The sequence below is a fragment of the Harpia harpyja genome, chromosome 2 (assembly GCF_026419915.1).
Source record: "Harpia harpyja isolate bHarHar1 chromosome 2, bHarHar1 primary haplotype, whole genome shotgun sequence".
NCBI classification, from domain to species: domain Eukaryota; kingdom Metazoa; phylum Chordata; class Aves; order Accipitriformes; family Accipitridae; genus Harpia; species Harpia harpyja.
In genome coordinates, this window is record NC_068941.1 from 7,038,381 (window position 1) to 7,063,382 (window position 25,002).

The window sequence follows — 25,002 nt, forward strand, 5'->3', positions numbered from 1 at the left end:
TCCTGGTCCATTCAAATTTCCAGAGTGTCTGTTCAGTTGGACACGACCTTTCAGGCTCCTATCTTCATCCACATGCCAGTTCCTGGCATCACCTCATCGTAACTTTAAGGCTTAGCCCCTTACAGCTGAGAATAAAATAAGTTTCTCTTTAATTTAATCAAAGTCAAAGAAATTATAAGTGATTTGTAACTAAGATATTAGAAAGAAACTTTTTTGAGGAAGCATTTTTCCTCAAAGAACACAACAGTTTTGATAAATATTCTCAGTTTAGAGAAATGAGCGTGGTTCTCTTTTCTGTTCTCCAGTAAAATCATTAGCCAGAAATTTTTCTGATCAGATTCACCATGCAATTCTGTTAATATAAGATAGGAATAAGCAGGCAAGCTCGGAGGACAGCAGCCCTGTTCTTTCCACAGCAGCGCTAGCTTTCACTGGTTTGAAGTACTCAGTTACAGCCACGCACTCAGAAACACATGATATGAGCCACTGCAAGAGACAGGCTACTAGCCTGGACTGACAACTGACCCGATTCAATAGAACAATTTATTTTGTTAGTTAAATCAAAGCTGAAGCTCTGACAGATTAAAAAGCAAAAACCAAACATGGGCAAAACCTTGGTTCTCCTTAAGTCAATAAAAGTTTTTCTATTCCCTGCAGCTAGGACTTCTTACAAGATTATCTGGCTCCAAGAAAACTATTGTGTCAAAAATGCACAAATAATATAGCTACTATTAAGGACAGTAAGAGAACTGTCTTTACTAGTTTAGTTTATATTTAATCTAACTGTAGCCACATATACCTGTGCTGAAATATTTACCACTTCTCTCCTACCAAGAGACTGGAAGGTTTTTTTTTCCCTCTCTCACCTTATTCTGTAAAGTCCTTTAAATCGCATCTCTCAGGATTACAGTAACAGCTGGCACCTGTAAAAGGACTGGAATTTAATCACTAAAAAAGCACATATAAGCTTATATGAATCTTTAAACAAAGAAACTCAAAGAATGAATTTTACAGCAGATGCTCCCAGTGCAAACAGCACCAGCAATGCCAAAGAGGAATTTTAATGAAAAAATACAATACTGAAAGTTACTCATCGACATAACATTTTATGAGACAATAGAAGAAACAGATAAGATGAAACAAAAACAAAATACTTCAAAGTTCTTGTTAAATATGTGTTAAAATCTGTCATTGAAATTAGCAGTGCAAATAAATAAGAAGCTTAAAATAAATTGTTTTTAAGTTATAGAATCTGTAAAAACACATAGTTCTCATCATCAGCCAGATAAAGTTTACACCAACTGAGGAAAACTATGATAATAAACCACCATTAGCCCCTATTCTCCAGGGCAGAAAACTTTTAGTAGAAGACCCCTGTCTAGAAGGATGAAAGACAAGCTATGACAGAAATGGCCTTCAAAGGAAATCACAGTTGTAATTGCAGGCAAAAATTGTTGCTGTTGCTTACAGCATTATTCAAAGATAATGCACAGGGCCATGTCTGCATGACTGTCTAAAGCAAAACCTGACCTCAGTCATGTTGTTTTACCCAGATATAGCTCTCCAAAATTGTTACTTTATCTAATACATATGCTTATGTAAATAGGACTGCTCTTAATTCCTGGCTGTCAGGACCAGTCAGGAATCTTCCCCTGTCATTGCATGGGAGTATATCATATACAATATAAATAATATATATGTAAATAAAGAGTACATCCCAAACCAGCATCAGAATCCCTTATCCAATGGGAATTTCTGATCATTAGAGAAGGATCAGATTACTTCCAATTTATACAAGGATAATTTAGACTAAGTTTTCATTTACAATGAAGTGTAAAGTAGCAAAGTACGAAAATCTTAAAATTCACTGCCAAGGGAGCACCAAGGTCCGTTAGGTGAGGCAAGGGATGACAGAAGAGAGCACTGACATTTCACAGGCTATTAAAGGATCCAACCTAACCTCAGCTGCAGTTGCAAATTATGTATTTCAAAGCCTCATTTATGGGATCAGATCACAGTGTACCATTCTAGGTCACAGTTTTTCCCCAGCCCCACACTTGTAAGCATCCTTTTACAATTTTTCAGTTTGACCCACTGAGAGCAAAAAATGTTTAGAATTTATATGGATTTCAACCCCACAATTTACTGTGAAGCCTAAAAATAACAGAACACTGACCCTGTTCTTAGACAGTAATTAATCCACTTTGAAGATGATGAAGAGACAGAAAAATTTGTGCATGTCTTCAGAGAAGTGTCTGGTCAAAAGACCGTGATATTCAGTTGACAGGCTTCTGTAGAGTCCCAACAGGCTCTGGATCTGGCCCTTATATCCTTCCAGAAAATGGCAACACCACACTTTCAACCTGTAAGTCACATATGCAAGCATGACTGTTAAGTTAAACTCAGTGTTTACTCTATAGATCACACCTCCAGCACCTGCACACTTGTACAGTACTTCAACTTCTGCATTTTTCAGCAGAACAATGCAGTTTACAGGGCAGTACGCTTGACCTTTAAATTTGTACCCAAGAATTAACCTGTAGAAACAGCACATTAATTATGCATGCATGCATTGTTAATTTCTAATATGCTTCCTGTTAACAAAATCTGACCATGCATGCAACGTTTAAATCCTAATCTTTTCAGAGTCAAATTCTGGCTCTTTCACATTTTTTTTTTTCCAAAATATAACTGCATCTCAGTCCACATTTTTCCTGAACTCAGACCTGAAGCTCCTCTGTCCTCAGAGCTGCAAAGAGCAGATCTTATAATGTTAGACCCATGTCAGTTTTTCCAAGTTGTCCAAAAAAAAGTGTGCACTCTCTCCATAGTTCCCATCTTCTGGCATTCAGCTCTGTATGGTTGAGCAGCATGCCAGCATCCAAACACAGAATAAACAAAGCAAGCAATAGTTGTTTGGTTTACCTAAAGCAGAGGGCGAACAAGCCCTAAATTAGCTTAGGAAGAATTTTTTTTTTTTCTGGAAATCATACAGTAATATTGTTTTCCAAAGTTTTACTCCTCATCCTTATAAAATATATTACATTTTCTCAACCATTATCCCAACATTATAATAATCCACAAAATACTTTTCCCCTCATTTCAGCATGCAAAGTAGAAAAGTATTTTAAACAGCTTATTGAAAATTATCATATAAAGAGAATGCTTTTTCCATTCTCAAACCCCTTGTGATGCTACTGTCCATTTCCTAATGCAGAATGCACAGTAAGCTCAGAGCTGAATAAGGCAAGGTGCCTTTTCAAATTCCTTTTTGAAGCTGGCTGATCACAGAACTTGACCTCAATGTTGCCATCGCTGAATGCGTCCCTCCTGGCTTCGTCCGAGTCAATGGGATCTCTTTGAGAAACACTTGCCTTTTGCCGCCTCATAGTAATCCCTGAATTCCCAAGTTGCCTGGCTGGTGATGCATTTTCTTTGACAATGCAGAAGCAGATGGCAGACAGAAAATTTTTCTTGAAGTTTTCATTCATGAAAGCATACACAATAGGGTTGCAAATAGAATTGAAGAATCCTATAATCTGGACGATTGCAAAGATCATTTTGACTGTCACATCATCATACTCCTTTTCAAAATTACCTGGAAAGGAAAAAGGAAATATGCTGTAAGCATGGAATGGCATAAATGCCTACTACTTATGCCTAATTATATCCAGTCTGGCATTAGAAGTTTTTGTTTAAAAATCAACAAAAGACCTTGCTGGAGGTTCTTAGCATTAGCAATAGGGTTCGGTTCGATCAGCAAGGAAAGATCAAGATCTACCACATAGACCTGCCTTGTGTATATGTAAATAAGGACAGAGTCATTCGAAAGAGGCAATTTATGAGCCAAAAAACCTGCCCAATGGCCAAGCAACAGAGAGCTTCCAGCCTGCTAAGTACTGGCCTTGTTTATTCAACTTGTTCTGGCTCTGAGTTTCATGTCCGTATCAAATGTGTAAGTACTTTAACACCAATCCCTGTCTTGTCACTGACCACACATGCCTTTTTTCTCTGTGCTGACACAGATCAGCCCATGGAGGTAAAAATGCATTGTCTTGGTCACATCTCTCACTTTTTGATCATTGATATCACAGAGGACTCTGAATTCCTTGAATTCAAATACTCAGCGATCAGACTCTGGATAAATACTACAAAGGTTTATATGACAAGTAAAATAAAGGCCTTGCAGCACCTGAAATTAGCAATTAAAAGAGAGCAAACAGTTCATGGAGCGTTATGGGCAACCTTAACATGGGACAACCCAGACAATTTTAATAGTTACAGCTTCTGCACTTCTGATTCTGCCCAGGCATAAACATCATTTGGGTCAGCTGACTGGCAGCAGGACTACTGATTTATCTGCTACAACCTCATTTGTGACAGAAGACAAAGAAACAGCTGCTGCCTCTGGCAAGTAGAGTACAACAACTACTGAAAAATTCTTCCTGTTCCTATACATAGCCTGCTGCACAGTCCCACGTGCTATCCCAGTACCCATGTAGGAGATGGGAGATGAACAGTGCAAGACCCCAGAGAATAGGGCAAATAGCAAAAAGCAAAGATAACAAGCATTGAGGGCATTTCCAAGCCAGTATCCAGTTGAGACCATTGAAAGTTCCACTGGATTCACTGGGCATTACCACTATTTATATTTCCAATATGCCTACCTTGTGAAAACCAGGGCAAGTGAAGGGATAAATATTTCCTAACAGTTTAACTCAAAGCAGTAAGACAACTTAAGTGGATGCAAATAGAAATCTTCACACATTAAAGTAAAATTAAATTTGAATTAAAAAGTTACTTGTTCAAGAGTTTTTATACTTGGAAATAACTTTTACCTTCCAGCCAGGTACTTTTGACCTTTCAGCAAATGAGCATGACAGACATGGAAAGACAAAGAATCCACAGAGATATGCTCACCATCCTAATAGTCAAGTCTTGCTTTTTCTTGAGTCTTGTAAGGCCTAGCAAACATCCTTTTCAGGACTGGATTATGTCCTGTACAAATCCAGAAGCAAAGAATCTCCTTTCTAAAGAGCCTACATTCTAAAGGAGCCTGTAAAGAGTTTGGGTTCCCTCCCGCCCACCCTGCAACAAAGTTCAGTAGGGCTTACAGCAAGACACAAAGTTGGGGGTTTTTTGTTTGGGGTTTTTTTGGTGGGTTTTTTTTTTTTAATTCACACAGCAGGGAAGAAGAGAGGTGGCTGACACACAAGTTTCTCTCAGCTATAAGGTATCTCCCAAACACTACATTAAAGGTCCTTTCCAACCTAAATAATTCTATGATAATAGGTTTTTTGAAATGTACTCATTTTCTATGAGCGCTGCAGATCTGTCTGTCCCTTGTAGACTTCAGAGTAATTCATCTGTTGTTAGCTATGTATGTCTATTACAAGACAGTAATCCAGGATTTATAGGCACAACATTAAGCTTTGCTAGCAGAAGGTATTCTATAGCTGAATGCTACAGCAGCACTAGCTTTTCACAACCTGTAGTTCCATTATCAAAAAAACAAATAAAACCAACCAAATAAAAAACCTTAGAAAGGCTTTGTTGTATGACACATGGCAGATACTCACTGTATTCTATCATCATATGAATCACATGGAAAGGGGCCCAACAGACTGCAAAGAGAAACACCACTGTGACCATCATTACAATTGCTCGCTTCTTCTTCCTGAAATTGCATCAAGACATTCCATACTGAATCACTAAGAATTGACTGGTAGTTAGATGTGTCTCTTCAAGTTAGATCTGTAAATGTGTTCTGATGGTTGCTGATGCAAATAAAACCCTGGAAGAATGCTCAGAAGTACACAATACCCTTTGGAACAAGAAATGCAGCATCATATAAATCCAGCACATCAATTAACACCTTTTATTTCTCTCTTTTGGGAAAGCAATGCACTTTGCAGTTGCAGCAAGCAATGACATTAGCATATCTTGCAAGCCATTTTCACTCTATTCTAGCAAATGCAATTCCAATAGTAAGAGACGGGAGGGGAAAAAAACCACATGAAATTCCATTAATAGCTCAAAAACCAAGAGTCCCTTCCTCCATCTGGCTGCACTGACTGTACCTGCAGCATCTGATTGCACAGAGGATTTAACAGTGATTAGGTGAAACTACACCTGTAACATTCAACCTTTGCCAGCAGATGAAGTGCTAGAATAATAGCAAGAAACACACTCACTGCCTCCACTGTAATATCTCACAAACTCAAGGTATACATGAATTTATTGTCATCCTCAAATTGATATATGTAATTCATATAACTACATTTAGAGATCCCAAGATGGATCTCTCATTTGAGCTAAAGCAGCAGCAATTCACTGGAAGCAGTTACAGGATCTTCTCCCCAGTGTGAAAATAAACTGAAGAGTAGCCTGAAGACGACATGTCACCTTAACTCCTGTGAGATTGCACCCTCTTTCAGTTTTGACTTACAGGGGTCTGCCTCCTTAGGCATACTGTTAGACAAATATCTAAGGAATCATTTATCTTTTAAGCTTCTTGTTGGTATTCTCCTTACAGTTGATACTTAAGGTGATGCTCTCCTCAATGAGCAGAACTGTTAAGAGGTTTGTAGCACATCAGGCAACAGATCAATTTGCCAAATGAAAGGAAAAATCATGAAGCAATATTAGGGGTAGCCCGTATTTAGTGCTAAATAGTAAAGTTGATAATTATTTTCGTAGCTTTTCAGATAGAGCATTACCATCTGGATAGGCTCACACAAACACATCTGAGAACCCTCAAAATTCTTTGGAAGCTACATCAAGTTAAACTGTACCAAAGTAGTACTTAAATGAATTCTGATTTTTTCCCATTTGCCCATTTGCCAATTTAATTCTAATAGGACCATAAAGCAGTGTTCACAGTCTCAGAATTATATAAAGAACTTTCCATAGAACAAATGGAAACAATGTAGCAGCATTTTCCCCAAGTCACCTTCTAACCCATGGCCTACATCTTTTAAAAACAAGTATTTCACAACGTATAATATGAGATTTATTGAAAGGGCTTGACTTCCAAGGTATGGCTATACTATAACTTGAAGAAAAAAAAAATCTGTTTAAGTTGCCTTAAATTGGGTATCTAAGTGTTAAATAACTAGCTAGCTTTAAAAATCTGGTCTATGCTTGTAGACTTCCCAATGGATAAGGAAAGACAAGATAGCTTTTTTTTTCCCCCTGACAGTTCTTGAAAACCAGTGCAAAAAAAAGTATTCTAGAAGTCAAAGTTCCAACTGTATTTTACTTTACAAACCTTGATATTTTAGACATTTCACTCCCATGAATGGTTTGAAGAACTGAAGCATCTCCCACTCGTTTCTTAATCCACAGTTCATAGCCAATTTTAGTGTACAAAAAAAGCATCAACATCAGTGGAAGAAGGAAGAGTATAACAAGAATAAAGGTCGTATATATCTTCTGATAAATTGGACTGGCCCATTCTTCCAAGCAACAAACATACACTTTTTCATATAAAAAGTCATATTTAACCTGTAACGAGTGTAAAGGAGATGAGTCACTACAGTGTTTACCCCATGCGTAAAAAACAAGCACATTCAAATATTCCTTGCTCTTAATACAACAACCAAAATTCAACAGAGAGACTTTTCAAAGTGACAAAATTCTTCCAAGCACTTTTCCACGTCAAGTGTTGAGTTGATCCAAGTTGACAGAGAGAGATCAGGAGATGCTCTGATCTGCACTCCTCCTCAGAATTTTTTTTTTTAACAAGTTTTTTCAAAGGAGACCTTGGCTAAGTAAAGATGGGCATATAGAAACCTTGCATATTAGTCACTTAAACAAAACAAACAAACAAAAGACTGTTAACATTCAGACTCACAAGTGGCAGATTCTGACAAGCCTTTTTTTTTTTTTTATTTCCTCCAAAAGTGTACAGTAACTCCTTAAGCTATAATGGGCAGCTAATTACATTTTAAACTAGGCACAGTTCTTCCAAATTTCGGGGAACACTATATCATCCTGAAACAGTCATCTAAGCCCTACACTGCTGTGTGCCAGTGTACCTATAAACCAAAAGGAAACTACTGTGGAAGTGAGATTAATTGCTGCTCTTTGACATAACTGGGGAGGGTAGACATGACTAGTCCCTGTTGGTAGTCCTTCTTCCAGTGCATGCAAGTCCTAATCCTTAGCCTTTCTCATGCTGGCACACAGAACAAAAGCTCCACTTCTCTTATCCCGCTCTCATTTCTTACAAGTTTATTCAATTCATTGCTAAAGGTACAAAAAGATCCAGCAAGGACTGAGTTTAAAATGTAAATTCCCATTTAACCTAACATACCTCAAGCCGTTGCACGTGCCACATAGGTGACCCAACAATAAGTGCCAGCAACCAGACTATGCCTGTAAACAAATACATTTTTTAATAATTTGTACAACAAGCAGAGTAAGTTTTGGTATGAACAGTTTAACAGCTTCATCTTTAAAAAGTCAGGCAAAGTAGACAATTTAAATAAAGAACAAAGTTTTCTATATGAGGCATATATCAGTCAACATTCACATCAATAACAGCATGCTCTTTTGTTATCAGTTTTCTTTCTCTCAAACTACCCTCATTTATTCAAGCGTAAAGGCAACTTAATTTGCATGACCAGCATTATCTATGTTCTCTTTGTGTTACAATGGAAGGACCATTTACAGCTGAGACATTGCTTTACCAGTGCTTGTATATTTTGAAACTTTCCTAAAAAAAAAAAAAAAAAAAAAAAAAAAAAGGCCTGCCAAAGGTTTATCAGAGTCTTGGTTAAGTAAATCTTTGACTTCAGATTCTAAGTTTATTGTCAGGGTTTTGGCTAGTAATTACTATACATATGGGCACTATCCTTGAGCTATTCTATAAATGTTACCAGACTTATTAATTCCACCTCTGAATCATTGGTCATATCAGTACCTTCTGTTCTGACACGCCATCTACACTGAAGATTACTTCTCGATACGCACTATTACTCGAGATGCCTAAAATCTTACCAAGCATCGTGAAAGCTCTTTTATTGGTGTACTGCCACTTCATTTTTAGTGGATGCACAATTCCTTGATGTCTTTCCACAGCAATGCAGGTCATTGTAAGAATCTCAGTTACAATAGCAGTGGATTGAACAAACGGTACCATCTTGCAAGCGAAGGCACCTGCAATAGTCAGAAAGTAAGGTATGCAACTGCTGCAGTTCATGAAAGAGCTACCAATAATAGACTTTATTACTAAAGGGCTATTGTGCAAAAAGAACAGACTAATATTCTTAGATTTATTTCAATAGCTAAACTGTTAAGTCACCTATTCAAGCTATTCATCAAATGCAGCTTTCAACAGTCATTCTTCTGTCATACACACTACATCTGCAAAACCAAGATTTCTAAGGATATATTCACTTGCTCTGTATCAGTCTGACACTTATTCCTATTTCACTTTTGACCAAGTCTTCCACCATCTGTTTTCAAATATGCCAAGTTAGAGGGATATTTATTATCTTCTTATCTTGGCAGATTACTCTCTGGTTTTAGGAAGGTCTTAGTGTTACCTGTTAGTGTTCACCTTTTCTGCTGTTGCAAATACATTCCTTTGGCTCATTTAAATGCCACTCTATTTGTACACTTTGTCACTTAATGCATCATTCTGCCAAGTGATACATATATATATATAGGAGTCCTCTAAGAGGCATAACATAAGAGGAGAATATCAACCTCATCACCTTTCCATTCTCCAAGTCTCCCTCTTTCCTGATTAACACATTATGTTAATGACACTGTCCAAATTAAATGCAATTTTCTGCCTGCATTTTCACAGTTGTATAAGTTCCCATTATTTATGCACAGCTACCACAGATGTTCAGATTTCATTACTGCTATAGCTTCCCAAAAGTACATATTCAGTTCTTAACACATTAGTCATTTTCCATTACTCATCCTCAAATCCCAACCATCTTAGAAACTGGTGTAAATTATTCTCTCAAAAATCTTATGTTAACACCTTTCCCAACCTACTTCTTATTTACTCATTTTCTGACCCTGAGATAATTTTGTATGTCTGCATTCTCATAGTTACCTCACATTCTTAGTTCAGTATCAGCTACTCATTTCAGCAACAGCTGCGGTTATTTCCCTTACTTGATTATGAATTATACCTTACCCAGATATAATCCATAAACTCAAAATAGCCAAAGGAATATTTGATCCAATTTTAAGTCAAGCTTTAAGATGCTACAGACACCTTAAGCAACAAAAGCATAGAAAACAGAAAGAAAACAAACAGGAAAGTTAATCCTGCCCTCCACGAAGGGAACAATGAAAAGGGAAGCTTCTGTCTGCTAGGCCAGGCCAAAAGCCACTGTAGCTTACAAGAAGGAACTCGTTTGCTACTGGTCTTATAAATTCTAGCTGCCCAAAAAATCACTACTTCTGTGGCTTCAAAAAGGGAAGGAGAGGGTAAGGGGCAAAGGTTGGAAGTCAAGTACCTTCCAAGTACATCTTCAACACCAGCAACACCGTGAATGTGCACACAGATCTGGCTTAAAACAGAATAAAAATATACCATGCAGCCCAATTTCAAGCTACTTGAATGAAACCTTAGCATGGTCAGTAGGAACTGCATGGAAGAAGATGCACTGGGCTGCAAGTCTGTTTCTCACCTAGTACGTATTTTCCAGGGTGTCAGAAAAGCAAGACAAGGCATCTTGACATCTTGTATCAACTGCAATTTATACAATAAAATTCCCCCCACTTCTTCCTTGGCTTCAGTAAGCACAAAGTAAAACCCTTATGAAACACGGCCAATATCTTATTAATTCAGCATCTCATCACTTTCTCACTACACTCAGTACAGTATGTGCTACACATACAAGCACAAGACCCAGTCAAATTTATAGTCCTTCAGCCAGTGTGTTGAAACTTCTGTAGTGATATAAAAAAAGCAAGCTCAGATCATACCTTCTTTGCACATGACAAATGGTGAATACAACCAAAGACACTATGGCACACAATCTCTGTCCACTTCTGAAAATCAGCTTACTGCCATGAGTAAAGCAGAGCGAAAACAATCTTCAGCCAAACCCAAATCCTACTCCTTTGAATCAAAAGGAGAGTTTCCACTATTGGTTTCAAGTTTTTTATTCACTGGGTAAGTTAGAAGTGACTCCTGATACAAATAACATGAACAGAAAAGCAAAGTTTGATGGAAAACAAAAAACAAAAATATGTTTTTCATTAGATACGGTTGCTGCAAACAGAAATACCTGCTCTGAGGCACATGGTACACATTTTGGATCCTTGGTGGACTTGGTGACCAAAGAAAAAAAGCCACATGCATTTTTCTAACTAAGAAATAACATGAAATTTTCAAAAGGACAGTAGCTAAAAGCTACTCAAAAAGCCTCAATTTATCAACAGTAAAAACAGAACAGTATTTCAACCTCCCTGAAGCTCCTCATGCCACCAAGTCCAGGGGCTCTGACTATCAACTTGTATTAACATTACCATATTGCATTAGGGCTCTTTTGCTTGCCCTGGATTGTCACTCACTATACAAATGCTTCCTGTCTTCTGAAATCATGAGACACTCTAGTGTTTCAAATGCAACACTTCACCAACGTTAAATGACTGTTTAGCAAGGAAATCAACTCTCGTTTGCTTGAGTGTTTGAAACAGGTGTGTTTGGGCAGAAAAAAAGAAAGAGAGACAGTGTTTAGAATGTCATGGCCAAAAGAAGTCACCAACTTCAATGGAAATCTGATGCCAACAGATTAGAGATCCAGCTCCACCATCCTTAATGTGTTTGAATGGGATTCAGTCCTGAGATACCAGGGGTCATTGTACTTGTACAGAATAGGGAATATTTTCCACATAAAGCCTTTTCTTAGGTTTTCAAAACTTTCATTATTTTGTTTATAAATAAATAATTTGTACACATGGAAAATGAGAATCATTTATTGTTAAATAAGGTAACTATTTCAGAATGGTGGCAGTTGGGCTGGGGTGGTATAGAGAAAGGAAAAAGACAACCTGGAACTATTATTCGAGAATACTAAAAAGCTCAGAGTGATCACACTGGTTATACCAGGGATATTCTGAAACAGAATATCTATATGGAAATTAACTCTTCAGTAGATCTTTTCAAAACACTGTCTCCAAGTCCACAAGCCCTAAATCACATTCTTTCCTAACAGAAAGCTTGTTGTCATTCAGTTGGAATTAGATTACTGAAAGGACTTCAGAAGTCCTTTATGGAAGTCCAATCACCATTTTATTCTTTGGGATTTACCTGCCTAATGTCCAAAGTGTTGATGCTGTTGCCCTATTCCTTCAGACACCTCTGGCTACAGGTTCCCAGCACGGCCTCGCAGAGTTGTCTCAGTCAGTCTTGACAAGCATAGAAGAGAATTAGAGAACCATGGAATAACGCTGGTTGGAAACGAACTCAGGTGGTCTCTCATCTGACATCATGGCTCACAGCAGGATCAGCAATCAAGCCAGACCAAGCCAGATGCAGCCCAGAGGATTCAGGTACTGAAAATCTCCAAGGCTGAAGACAGCAGAGCCTTCCCTGGGTCAGCCTCTTTCTCTGCTTGACTGTCCTCACATGGAAAAAGATTTTCCTTATATCCTGTCTGACCTTCCTGTTTCAGTTGAAGCCTTTTGCCTCTCATCCTTCTGCCATGTGCTGCTCTGAAAAGCCTGGGTCCATCTTCTCGATAACCTCCTTGTACGCACTGCAAAATGCTGTTAGGTTGCCCCAAAACTGTTGCTTCTCCAGGCTGAACAAGCTCCAGTCCCTCAGCTTTTCCACCCATACAGGGCAGCCCTCTGCTGAACTCATACCAGTTTATCAATATCTTTCTTGTACTGTGTGTCCAAAACTGGACACAGTATTCTGGACCCTAAACACAGCCTTGCCTGTGAGACTCGATTTAACAGCTGAGGTAGGTTTTACTGGATCTGAGCCTTCCCAAAACACAGGTGCTGCACCTCTTCTTCCTTCCCTCAAATAGACTGAATGCTGTAATCACTGAACAAGGGGAGTGTGGAAAAGGGGGCCTCGAATCCTGGCTCTCCAACCTCAAGGAGAAAGTCTTACCACTAGGGTCCCACCTTCAGGACCTCCCCCTGAAATGGACCATCTCACAAGAATACTTATGGATTTTCACAGCCAGAAAAAAATCCACAATACCTGCAAACTTGCATAGTCACTATTAGGGAAACAGGTACTGAGGTCTAGTCCCTGATCCAATAATGCATGCACATTTCACTTAGTATTTAACCCATTTGTGTAAAACAAGCTTCACCCGCAGCAAGAAGAAACTGATGCAACCCCATTCTCAAATGCCTTTTAGTTGAAAGTCCCTTCTGGAAAAATTGAGAAAAAAAGCCAATTTTTACTATAAGGAAGACATATTAAATTTGGGGTGAAAAACCCAAATTATGCTACTACATCATAGTTTAGACCGTGAAATTAAAATAAGACTGAGACAGGCAAAAAACAGCTGTGTGAAACACTGTGATATATTAAAAACATGTCAAGCTAGTTTTCATGTTTGTGGTCAGACTTATCACAGAGTAACAGAAGATTTAAAGGAAGGTACTAGTTTACACCTTATTTCTAATCAAACTGATAAAAATGTAGCTGTTTAGAACATGGTTTGGAGATAATATGGTTTAACAGCCAGTATTATTCAAGTCTTCTTTCCATTCATTAACATGACTGCTAGATATTTTAGTTATTTGTATCAGGTACTATGTCCTTGTCATGATACACTCACCTGTAATAAATCAACATTGGATTAAGAATACAGTGAAGTTTTGTATCTCCCAACCAATCTGAAAGTAAGACTGGATTTTCTTTTTATCTTCATGATAAAGGCACTTGAATGGCTTTATTTTATTATTTATTTCTTTTTAAACAACATATTCTTCAAAACATAATTTCAGATCCTATCTAAAGAGGACAACTAGTGAAAGAGTAACATACAAAAGTAAAGAACAAAAGCCCACTTCAGTGAGTTTCAGTCAAGATTATTTAAATCTCACTCCTTATAGTGTTTTCGGAGTCATTAAACAAATCAGCACTTGGATAAAGGAAGCATGCGCCAAAGAAAGAAGTAACTTCGTTTTAATGGTGGAAGGAAGGGAACATAAAGTGTTTCCTGGCTCTGGAATAATAATGCTGAAAAAGAAATAACCGAGAAAGAAAAGAAGGTTTAAGACAAATTTTTAGAAACAATGCTAAAAGTTCTCCACACAGACCAATCATCAACATAAACCTACAGCTGCTGTCAAGAAAACAACACCCCAAATTGTAATAATCAGATTAGAAGAGGCAAGTAGCCTTTGATATGGAAGAAACCAGTTAAAGATATTTGTCTTTCAAAGTTGAAAAACAGAATTAAGAAGCAGGGAAGTATGCACTCTTCTTCAAACCTATGAAGAAAAATGAGGTAAGAAAGGATGCGATTTACTTGCCTCAAATAAATCCAACTTGTACATCGATTAGAACAGTACATTCACTGCCTACAGGTAAGTGCTGAAAACAATGCTGTCCTCCTACACTTCAGTTACACTGCAACTTCCATCCAACAACCTCACGACAGTTAGTTAATGACAACCATATAATAAATTACATTAGAAAACAGTGATTAAGTTTCCCTAAGGGAAAGCATTTAATACACGCATACATTTAAAATATCCTCTTACTTACCAAAAAGCAGTCTCCTACCTTGTAAAAGAACTATATTTAATTAAACAGACACATCACATTTTAATCATTAACCATCAAAATGCAACCCCTTCTAGAAAAATAGCTATGAAGTGCAGATTCCAAACATTAAAATTTATATAAACCAATGTTTCTTAGCTGCTGATTTAAGTAATTAATTACTAAAGTCACCTTCAGTGTCAAGTGAAAGAATTCAAGAGAAGCTCGATCATTCACTTTTTTCCCAAGCTGACCATCTTGTTCTGTTATTACCAATTCTTTACCTTAAATCCCACAGCCTTTAAATCATAGAAAACAAACCAAAATTATTATTTGCTGCTTCTTTCAATGAAGAGAAATGCAAGAAAAGCAGGGGGAAAAGCAGGGGAAAAAAGCAAGCAGAATATACAGCTCAGGATTTGGCAGCTACAGCCCACCTGACACATCCTTGTGCTCCTGGTCCTAGTCACCCACTCTCAAAAGACAAGTTAGTCTACATGGACTACTCTGCTTCCCTATGTATTACTGTTAATTGACCCAAATTAGATTTCTTAGACTTCACAATGATAGATCACCTGGTAAATATAATACACAGGATTAAAAAGCGAGAGTGACTTCAAAACAGAAATTCCTCTTTCTATTGTCTGTTTATGTGCATCCCATCCTTGAGTTAACCAGCCACTGCTAGAACAAAAGGCATTCCCCTTGCCGCTAAATCAGAATCAGGACATAATGATAAAAATCCAGGATTAATGCAATCACTGACTTACCTCTTGAAAATAACATTTAGTTTGATTCATACGAAAAGGCTGGCTAGATCCTCACTTTAACTGAAGTTTAAATTCTTGAACCTGACTCCAAAATTTGTGTGGACACCAGCTACCTGAAGTCATTAACAAACATTAAACAAGCCAAACCCTAGACAGATGGAGCTTGGGGGAAAAGGGTGCTACCTTCTGCTTCCCAATGCAAAACACACAGCTAGACTTATTCCAGGTCTTTGAGACACCTGGGACATTTTTATACTATACTGCACAAAATACATAACACCTATGTAATTCCTCCAAATGCAGAGATAAACACACTTAAGCACCCTGAGATGATCCCAGCACTGAAGCCTTCTTGTGCTAAAACTAGGCACTGGGAAAACTATTTCTCAGATTCTGGCTCACTTTTTGGTTTTTTTGGCTGTGGCTACGCTGAATCTCTCAGAACAGAATTTTGCTTCAGATCTTTGGCAAGCTATGAATTATGCACCTAATATGCCTCATACATCTGAATCAGAAAGAATCTGATTAATATTTTTCAAACACTTTTTAAAGGCTGTTTAAAAATAATACTTTTTCAGCAAGTCTTTCCAAGAAAAAAATCTCCTTTTTTGCCTGCTCAATTTCCACTTATATCCCCCCAGTACAGAAATGTGCGACTTTTTTGAATATTTTAAATAACAATATTAATACTTTACCCAATATCTTAAATATGTATCAAAATGTTTAACTTTCTACAAGGTAAGGCTTTCAGCAAACACTTCCAATAGATTGTCAGTGAAGACAGCACTGCAGCATTTATTACTGACCATTTCCAATTGGGAAAGAAAATCATTTGCAGAGGAATATTGGGAATGAAAATAACTAATTGCTTCTCTTTTTCAAGAAGCTAAGAGGTTCCCAAAAGTATTCCTTATGCACTGCTAAAAACTGCACAGATTATTCAAGCAATGATTAGTTTTCCCCAATGATAACACATTCAGAAGGCTGCAAAGATAAATAGTATTCCTTTAAACAATTCTTCATGCCTTCATTATCAGATGTTGCACTTGTAACTATGACTTAGCCATTTCATCATGCATTTAAAAGATCAGTTTTTTCTTTTATTAGAGTAACAAAGGCAAAATCCTGAAACCATTCTCTGATAAAAGTTAAATTGCTCCTTCCTCTGTTAAAATGTTGTTGACCAAGTCCTTGCACTAAAATCTCTATCACAGCTTGTAAATAAGTTCTCTCCAGCTCACTTGATGAAAGCAAGGTAAGTTTTCTTTTATTTTCTAACTTCAGGGCAGAAAACAAGACAGTCATCATCATACAGATGATATACTTAAGGGTCTTTCATACCTGGGCGATGCATTGTTTTATATCGATTCTTGGGTATACATGCATTTTGCATCCTTAGTAGTTTACCATCCATGATACATAAGTCTCTCACCTGTTACCTATAGAGGATAAAGAACATTATATATACGTCTGCCCAGAAAAAGGCATGAGTGTAGCACCTGATAGTAGACCTGTGGCAGTTTAAGTCCGTTTAAGGTCAGCTACAGCAGCTGAGATAAAATGGTACATCATGAGCCCATGCAATTAGACCATGCACCTCAAATAGCCTATAGTTTATTTACCGACAGAGTCCACATCATTCCCTCTATCCTGCAATTTGAACGTGTGGACCACACACCTTGGGCTAGCTGACCAAGATATTCCACACCATCCACCCTCCTTCCTTTCAAGGCTCACATGCATCTTCTCTGCCAGTGGGTTTACAAAGCCATCAAAACAGGCACCACAGTCTTCAGGCAAATGTGGATCAGTAGCTTATTTCAAAACATAGCAATTGGTGAGTAAATCCAAATACAAACATGCAAAGATGTAGGATAGCTGTGCAGCACCAAAACACTGCTACTAGAACACAAAACTTACTGCAGTAAATTACTGTCTGCAATTGTGGTACAAACAACAAGTAGTACAGGTGAGGTTTTTTGGCCAGGATACAGGTTAAAGGTCCAGATCTCTTCTCAAGAGAGAGACTCACTAGCAGGGAGCAAAAGAGGACATAGCAAGCACATTCCCGATTCACTCGATGCAAGGGAGAGAATGCCAGGTATTTCTACCAAGAAAATGGACATAATAACCACCTCACTGAAACACTATGTCTATTATTTCCTTTACTGAGGCATTCACTGCATAACCCGTTCTCAAACCATCTTCATACAGAATTTTACTCCTGCACCTACTCATAAGCAAATAACCCAAAATACAAAATAGCAGGGCATGGAGAATGAAGGATAATGCAAGATTTCACCAATACAGATAAAACTACAAAATCACCCCGCTCTTAACAGCAGCGGATCAATCCCAAGACATAACCTCTCACACTGCAGGAGGCAAATGAAGAGTGCTGTTTTGTCCCTGACCTGATTTACAGCAAGTCTAGACAACTTAAATTGGAAAGTTAAAAAAAAAGCTTAAAAACAGGAGATTCAAATAACTGGATCTCTCACATCCAGCTTTACTGTCTAGTATTAACCCTAACAGCATGTCAGCAGTTTGAGAGTATTTGGAAACTCTTCAGTGTCAAAGAACATTCCAGAAGAGAGTCAGAGTGAAGAAGTTTCTGTCCCTCTGAAGAACTTAGAGGTGTCCAAGAATATCAGACACAAAAGGCCCAGTGATTTCCATTACTAAGATTTAGTTTTAGTTCCTCAGAGAGGAATGTTTATGCATTCTCATACAGGAAAGGTACAAGTAAGGTAACACACTGCTTGACACAAGATGTTTGGTAAAGAACAGAAAGCACCCTAAATACTCAACTGGGTAGAAGATGCCACTTGGTTTTTAACCAAGCCTTTAGAAAAGAAGAAACTGCCATGTCAAGGAGCACCAGCTATGACAGCAATGTACAGAAGACCCACCTCTCTCTCGAGTGGCAGCTGGAAGCCAAACAAGATATGCAAGGCCATGTCAAATGCTGCAAATGCTGCTGTGTGTTCAGCAGTGCCTCAGACGACTCACTACTCTCTAAGTCACAGGAAAAGCCACCCTCTGACACCTGTCTTGAGAATACATATTCTAACTGATGAGAAATTCAGGAGAAAGTTGTAGCATAGTGCTAGGTCTACCATAACCTCATGTTTTGACCTTATCTTTTGCCAGGGCTATTATATTACACAACATTACAAGTAATTCTCACTCCAGGCAGTTCTGTAAAGATAACGCTGTTATTGACTAAGCAGTGTCAGAAAATAAAGCAACTCTTGTAATATTTGGCCCAGAGACAAAAGCCCAAATTTATCTTTAACAGTGCTGCCATCAATATGACGAGACCACTGCTGCTGCCTCCTACCAATGATCATATGAAGCAAATCCTCAGCTGCTTCAGTTTGCACCAAGACTACCTTTGCTGTATGCATCAATTTACCCCTTACTCAAGTTCCCATTTTATCTTCCTCTTACCAATAAATATGATCCCAGTGATCACTTATGCCACAGCTACAATTTTCATTTTCTTCCAGAGTGCCTTCCACATTACAGAGAGATTAGCTTGCAGGATTTTTATTAAAAGTTCCCCTAGAAATTACAGCCATTTTAGTTGCAAAGTATAAATTCAGAAATTAAATTGTATACTGTCACTATCAGAGTCTCACACAGCTATACAGATTCTTAAGAGATCACAGAATCAAAAGTGAGACCGATTCACCCATTTTTGGTCAATATGGTGCTGCTCCCAGTTGCTGCCTACGTAGAGCTAGCAGGTCTTAAAGTTGCATAACCACCAGGCAGAGTGAGGCACACATTCAGTTTCTTGAAACTGCAGTTGGTAAATTGTAGGTGAAGTTAAGACATATTAATTAATATACTGTGGAAAAAGTCATGCCAGTGCTTTAGTTCTTCCCATCTCTGTCAGAAGTTCTGGTAAGCGTAATGCAGTGAAGCTGAGAAATCTTCCATTTCTAAAGAATTCTGACAAACACTATCAATTAGAGGAGCCACTTTACCATCCACAATTTGAATTACTTTACATCACCAGCTATCAACATTCTCCTTGGAGTCTTATTGTAAACTATGCACACCTGGAACCCTTTGGGGTGAAAGTGTTTCACCCTTCACTTTAGAAGGGCCAAAATGGTAGTTAGTCCTCTCTGATAGCATCCCATAATGTCTTAAAAGATAACAGCTACCCTGAAACTGCAGCTGTTCTTATGTTTGTATGTTCTGCCTCTACAGCCTACAGTGTTTGCAGTTTTCCCCTCACCTTCACATTCTGTGGGTTTCTGAAGGGGAAAAGAAGAGAAAGAAACAAACACACATATACAAGCATGGAAATAAAGAACCAGTTCCAAATCAAAGACAAGTACAAAACATACAGATCTCAGTTCACATCACCTAGTACAGATGCTTGTTTTAGTGATGCAAGTACAAATAAATCAAGATATAAAGTGACTAAATGCTCAGAAACCCAAAGATATTTCTAGCATGAAGTGTCACAGGATGCACCACTTTTTTCCAGCAGGGATATACTACATAGTCAAATCACCTTTTTCTTAACAGAGTTAGAGCTTGCACTACTTGGAGATGTTGCATTAAGGTGGATAAGAACAAGCTTTTTCAGACTACAAAATGAAAGGCAAAAGAAAAATTAAACCAGTAAAGCTAGCAAGGAAAAGACTCCTCCCAGACTGGCAGGCTCTGATTTGCATTATAACTGCAATCACCATTCATGCTTCACAGTGTAAGCCTCAGGAATCAGATACCCTTAGGATACCGCCAGTTTATATCTCATTTGTTTTCCTGAATTTTACTTCGCACCCCCCACTCCCAACAGTGAAGAGTAACACCCTCCCAATACTGTGTTAGTTAAAGCTAATTATCTTACCAGGACCATAAAGGCAGCTATCAAAGTCAACAGGACCTATGGATCTACTTGTACTGAAGATGCTCTAGCACAGCAAAGAGGGTAGACAAAAAGTACAGTAAAACCCACAGAACAGTATACTTTAAAGTATCCAACTACTGAATATCTGAAGATATTTGTTGCAACTATGCTATACCTTTTGCACTCGCTACTTCTAGATTTTTGTCAAGTGTCCTCGGTAACAGAAAGTAAGTATAAACATACATACTTTCCCCATACTGTTGCACATGCCTGTGCTATATCTGCTGTAATTCACCTCTGGTGGAGGCTTCATCCCACCTAAGTTTTAGTTGATTCTGGTCAGATGTGTGGTTAAGCTGACAGACCAGGGTCTTCCTTAGGAGTAAGGAGAATCACACCTCTTATCTATAGGGAAAGCTACCCAATTCAGTCCTCCCCCCTTTATGTGAGATCTCTTGATGCCACCAGTAACTTTCTGCTGTACTCGTCTTAGCGGAAGGAGAACTGGAACTACAGCACCCACAAGGAAGGCACAGCAGTATAGCTATCAATTTATTCCATTATTTTTATTTACATGTCCTTGTTAGTTTGGGGGTTCAACATCTGTACTGTCTTAAAACAGTTGTTATTCACCCTGCCCCACCCCCCCCAAAGACAGCTCGTAAGAAAATAAAACAGTTGCCCTTACTGTCAGTAGCCCCTGGTGTTTTGTATTCATCACTTCTCCCAGAAAGTTCCTGTTTTTCAGACAAAAATAAAGCCCATTTCTCACTGGGTTAGGTATCTGTGTGCTTTTCAAGCTTCCTCTGACCTGTCAATTCCCATCCTGCATTCTAGCCCATGGGATGTACTGGAATTAAATCTCCATGCTTTGAAGGTAACCTTCACTGCCTCCCAACAATGGAAGGACAGGAAGCCTTGGAAATCGAAACATAACTGTGTCACTTTATGAACATCTTTTCTGTTCATATTAAAACATTCTGACAAATATTTCAATTTGTAGTTGTATAAGATGTTGTCTGCTACTTGCTGCAAAACCATCCCTTTTATTTTTCCACTTACAATGGTCAAACACTCTTTTAAGACCAAGAAAAGGAAGATAAATACCATTTGCAGTGTTACTTCACCTTTGTCTTTTTGTTACTTTACCACTTCGGAACTGGGGTGCACAAAAAAGAAAAAAATAATTATTATTTCTAGGCATCAGGGAGGCCTTGCCCAAGGTCCTTCATATCAGCGTATCTTGAAAATAATGCATAATTTCAAGATAAATTCTGCATGTTCTTTCACTTCCCTATTTCTCCAAGGACACATTCTTTTTCCTCACAAAAGGTTAAGGAGGTCTGACTCCAAGTCGACTGCTGTCAGAGGAACTTAAGCTGAATAAAGACTGATATTTCACTTGCCAGACAAATTCCATTATTTATGAGGCAAAAAAAAGAGAACGTACAGCAAGACTACCTCATCAGCACCAGACAACGTATAGTTTCTCACACACATACTGCAACTTTTAACGTATGTAAGCATGAAAGCACACTGGGTTTAACACAACCTGAGGGAGTGGTGTAGCCATTACTGAACTCTGCGGAAAAGCAGCTGACGGCAGGCTGAGGTTACTGAACTACACACCTGGAGACAGCGCCCCAGTCCTGCGATAAGGGACTGCGAACGCCCGAACGCGACCAGCGGCTCCGGGGACAGCAGACGTTGCAAGTTTCCACCGAGGAGTTGAAGCCCTGTGCCAGCGCGAAGAGCTCGGCGGGGGTCCGCGGCAATAACGCTGCCCTCGGGGAGGACAGCAGTTCCCTCACAACCGGGCGGCCGCGCCCCTCCTCCTCCTCAGCCCAAGACCGGCCCCAACGGGCGAGGCTGCCCGGGGCTCGCCTCGGGGGACACCCCACACCCCTCAGGGTCCCTCACAGACGGCGGGAGTCTCAGCGGCGGGGCTGGCCACAAGCACCGCCCCGCCGCTGCGCCTCATCGTCCGCTCCCCGCCCCTCCCTCCAGCAGCCGCCGAGCCCGTAACGGCCCGGGACCGCCCGCCCCAGCCCCGGCACCCACCGCCGAGCCAGTTGGAGGAGATGTTCTGCAGCATGGTGAAGGGGACGCAGAAGAAGGCGATGAGGAGGTCGCTGAGGGCCAGGGAGCAGATGAAGATGTTGGTGACGGTCCTCATGGCTTTGCTGCGGGTCACCACGTAGAGCACCAGGCAGTTGCCGAAGAGCGCCAGGGCGAAGATGAGCACGCAGATGAGGACGAAGGCCACCTTGGTGCGCCCCGGCAGCTCTGGGATGTAGACCAGCGGCTGTAGCCCGTAGAGGGCGATGAACTGCTCCCGCGTCACGTTGTTGTCCCGCAGGAGCTGCGCGAACTGCTCCGGGGTGATGTTTAGGGACCGCATGGCGCCCTCCTCCTCCTCCTCCTCCTCCTCACTCCCTCCCTCCCTCCCTCCCTCCTCAGCCCCCTCAGCGCCGCCGCCCGCGCCCCGCCATCGCCGGACCGCCGCCCCTCCACCGCTCTGCCGGGGCGCGGGGCGAAGCAGCCGGACCGGACCCGGCGCGGAGAAGCGGAGGCGGGGACTCGCAGAGCCGTAAGCTGGGCACGGGGCGACAGCACCGTCACCTCACAGAACTGGTCAAGCTGCCGCCGCCCACAACCTCCGCCGGCTGCTGTGGCCAGCGGGCCCCCCGGGGGGGGGGGGGACGGACGGCAGCCAATCAGCGCGCAGCGCGGGCCCGCCCCGACCCCGCCACTGTGGAGCGTGACGGCCGTTAAACGGCTTTCTGGCCCGCGAGGGGGGGTCTCCCAAGGGCGCGTGCTGCTCCGCGCCTAAGGCAGCGCGCGGCGCCCCTCACAGCCCTGCCCCGCCAACCCCTCCGGAACCCGTCATTCGCGGCGGGCGTCTGCCCAGCGGAGGCTCGAAATGCCCAAGGTGGGAGCTGAAACTACCGAGCTCAACCTCTCCTCACGTTCGGATCAGGCGGAGAGGGAAATAAAAGAGATGGTGTAGCACGTCCGTGCACTTCTGCGTGAGGGGAGACTCGTGCCACCCGCAGCGTGTGACGCTGCCGCTGGTCCGTGCCCAGCCCAAACGAGGCAGCGGGGGCATTTTATCTACCCTTGCAGCCCCCTCTGCGCCAATGCCGCTGCAGGCCCTCGCGTGATGATGAGCCAAAGCTCAAACGGAAAAGCGATTTTCCAAAGTTTTGGCCATTGAGCTCACCAAGATCCCAGGAGGCTCCTGAAGATTCCTTTCCCTGGCAGACGTTCACCAGCAGTACAACCACTCTTGCTGGAGGAGGCTTGACAGAATCCCATCCCGCTCAACCTAGCTGGCTAGGCTACTTAGGTAAGGTTACGTAGGCTACTAAGGTGCGCTTAGCTAACTGGCTGCAACAGCTAGTCGTCGAGAAAATGCCACTGCAATTTAAATGTGGATAATAATGGGAGTTAAGGTCTAATGGAGAGGTCAAGTTGAAAATATGCATTGATTTCTCATCCAACCTGTTTTAAATTCCACAGTACAGCTTTCTCACTAGCACAGGTATACCCCCTTTGTACTGTATGATAGTACATTTAATAGCAACAACTTGTTTTTAATCAGTCACATAATGTATTATTGAAAAGGATCCAGAGAAGGCAATAACAATATGGAAAACTGTTCTGGCAACAACTCCCCCTCCCCACAGTAATAGATGTTTCATAAGGAAACAACATCACTTAGGAGAATGCTGCAAAATTGTACAGAAAAGGTGCTCCGTGCCCTGGGTACGTCTTTACCTGTACCAGGGAAGTATGAAACAGAATGAAGAAAAGTCTAGCAAAAGTTGTCTATTTATTAGGTATTACATTGCTGGCTTGCCAAGGAAAACTGGAGAGGGAGGAGTTCACCACCAAGTTGTTCTCAGCAAAATGAAGGTTCTCAACAAGAGCAAAGATATTTTGTGTCATCTCTGAAAGAAAACACTTGCGTTAAGTGAAAATCAATGGAGAGAGGTTCCAGTGCCTGTGCTGTTATGTATGTATTCCAATCTGCACAAGTCACCCCTCCAAATGCTGACAAACCTCTTTTAATATATAGTTCTATGGCAAAGAATTAAGATTCTCCTTATTCTATAGTGAAAGGGCCCTTTCATCACCCTTCCTTTGTGCAGTATTGCCCTGTGTTTTCCTCTTGAGACCAATGTAATCAGGCTGTCTCTCTGACGGGCTTTCCAAGCCTTGTTCTGGAAGGCAAACGCTCATCAGACCAACTTAGTTCCCAACATTCAGACAGCGCCTTTCACCTTCTCTTAGGCCTGCCTAGTTGGCTAGAAAAGCTCACTCTTTTAGTCCTATAATGATCCTGCTAGGTTTATGCTCCATAGTGCAGACAGACTTCTTTTGGGTTCAATTTTCCCAGCACCTTCCCTTGGACCATACACTAACTACACCAAGTGTAGCCTAAAGCCACCTTCATGTACTCTGTTCAGACACCCTTTCCTATACCTCTTTTTCCTTTTGTCTCTTCTCCCCGCCTGTTGGGTTAGTAACAGAAACCTCATTTAGCAGCTCTTCTGTTAACAAACAAACCAAATGCATTTCAGCAGATGTCATTTCTATTCTAAATAAAGAAGGGCCAAATGTGGAGAAGGCCAGTCTTTGTC

The 25,002-nt window shown here is 40.4% G+C and overlaps 1 protein-coding gene across 2 annotated transcripts; it reads right to left on the reverse strand.

The window, feature by feature from the left end:
* Window positions 1-1,006: 1,006 nt before the first annotated feature.
* Window positions 1,007-22,776, reverse strand: QRFPR (pyroglutamylated RFamide peptide receptor). 2 transcript variants are annotated; one of them, XM_052814508.1, is made up of 6 exons: window positions 22,418-22,776; window positions 9,004-9,162; window positions 8,318-8,379; window positions 7,271-7,506; window positions 5,580-5,677; window positions 1,007-3,598 (listed from the first exon to the last, which is right to left on the reverse strand). In XM_052814508.1, exons 1-6 carry the CDS (start codon window positions 22,755-22,757, stop codon window positions 3,195-3,197), a joined length of 1,299 nt encoding a protein of 432 aa, XP_052670468.1. In that variant the 5' UTR covers window positions 22,758-22,776; the 3' UTR covers window positions 1,007-3,194. The 2 variants fall into 2 exon arrangements, with proteins under 2 accessions (XP_052670468.1, XP_052670475.1); XM_052814515.1 differs by having other exon boundaries at window positions 3,378-3,598; window positions 5,580-5,624.
* Between the last annotated feature and the right edge of the window lie 2,226 nt (window positions 22,777-25,002).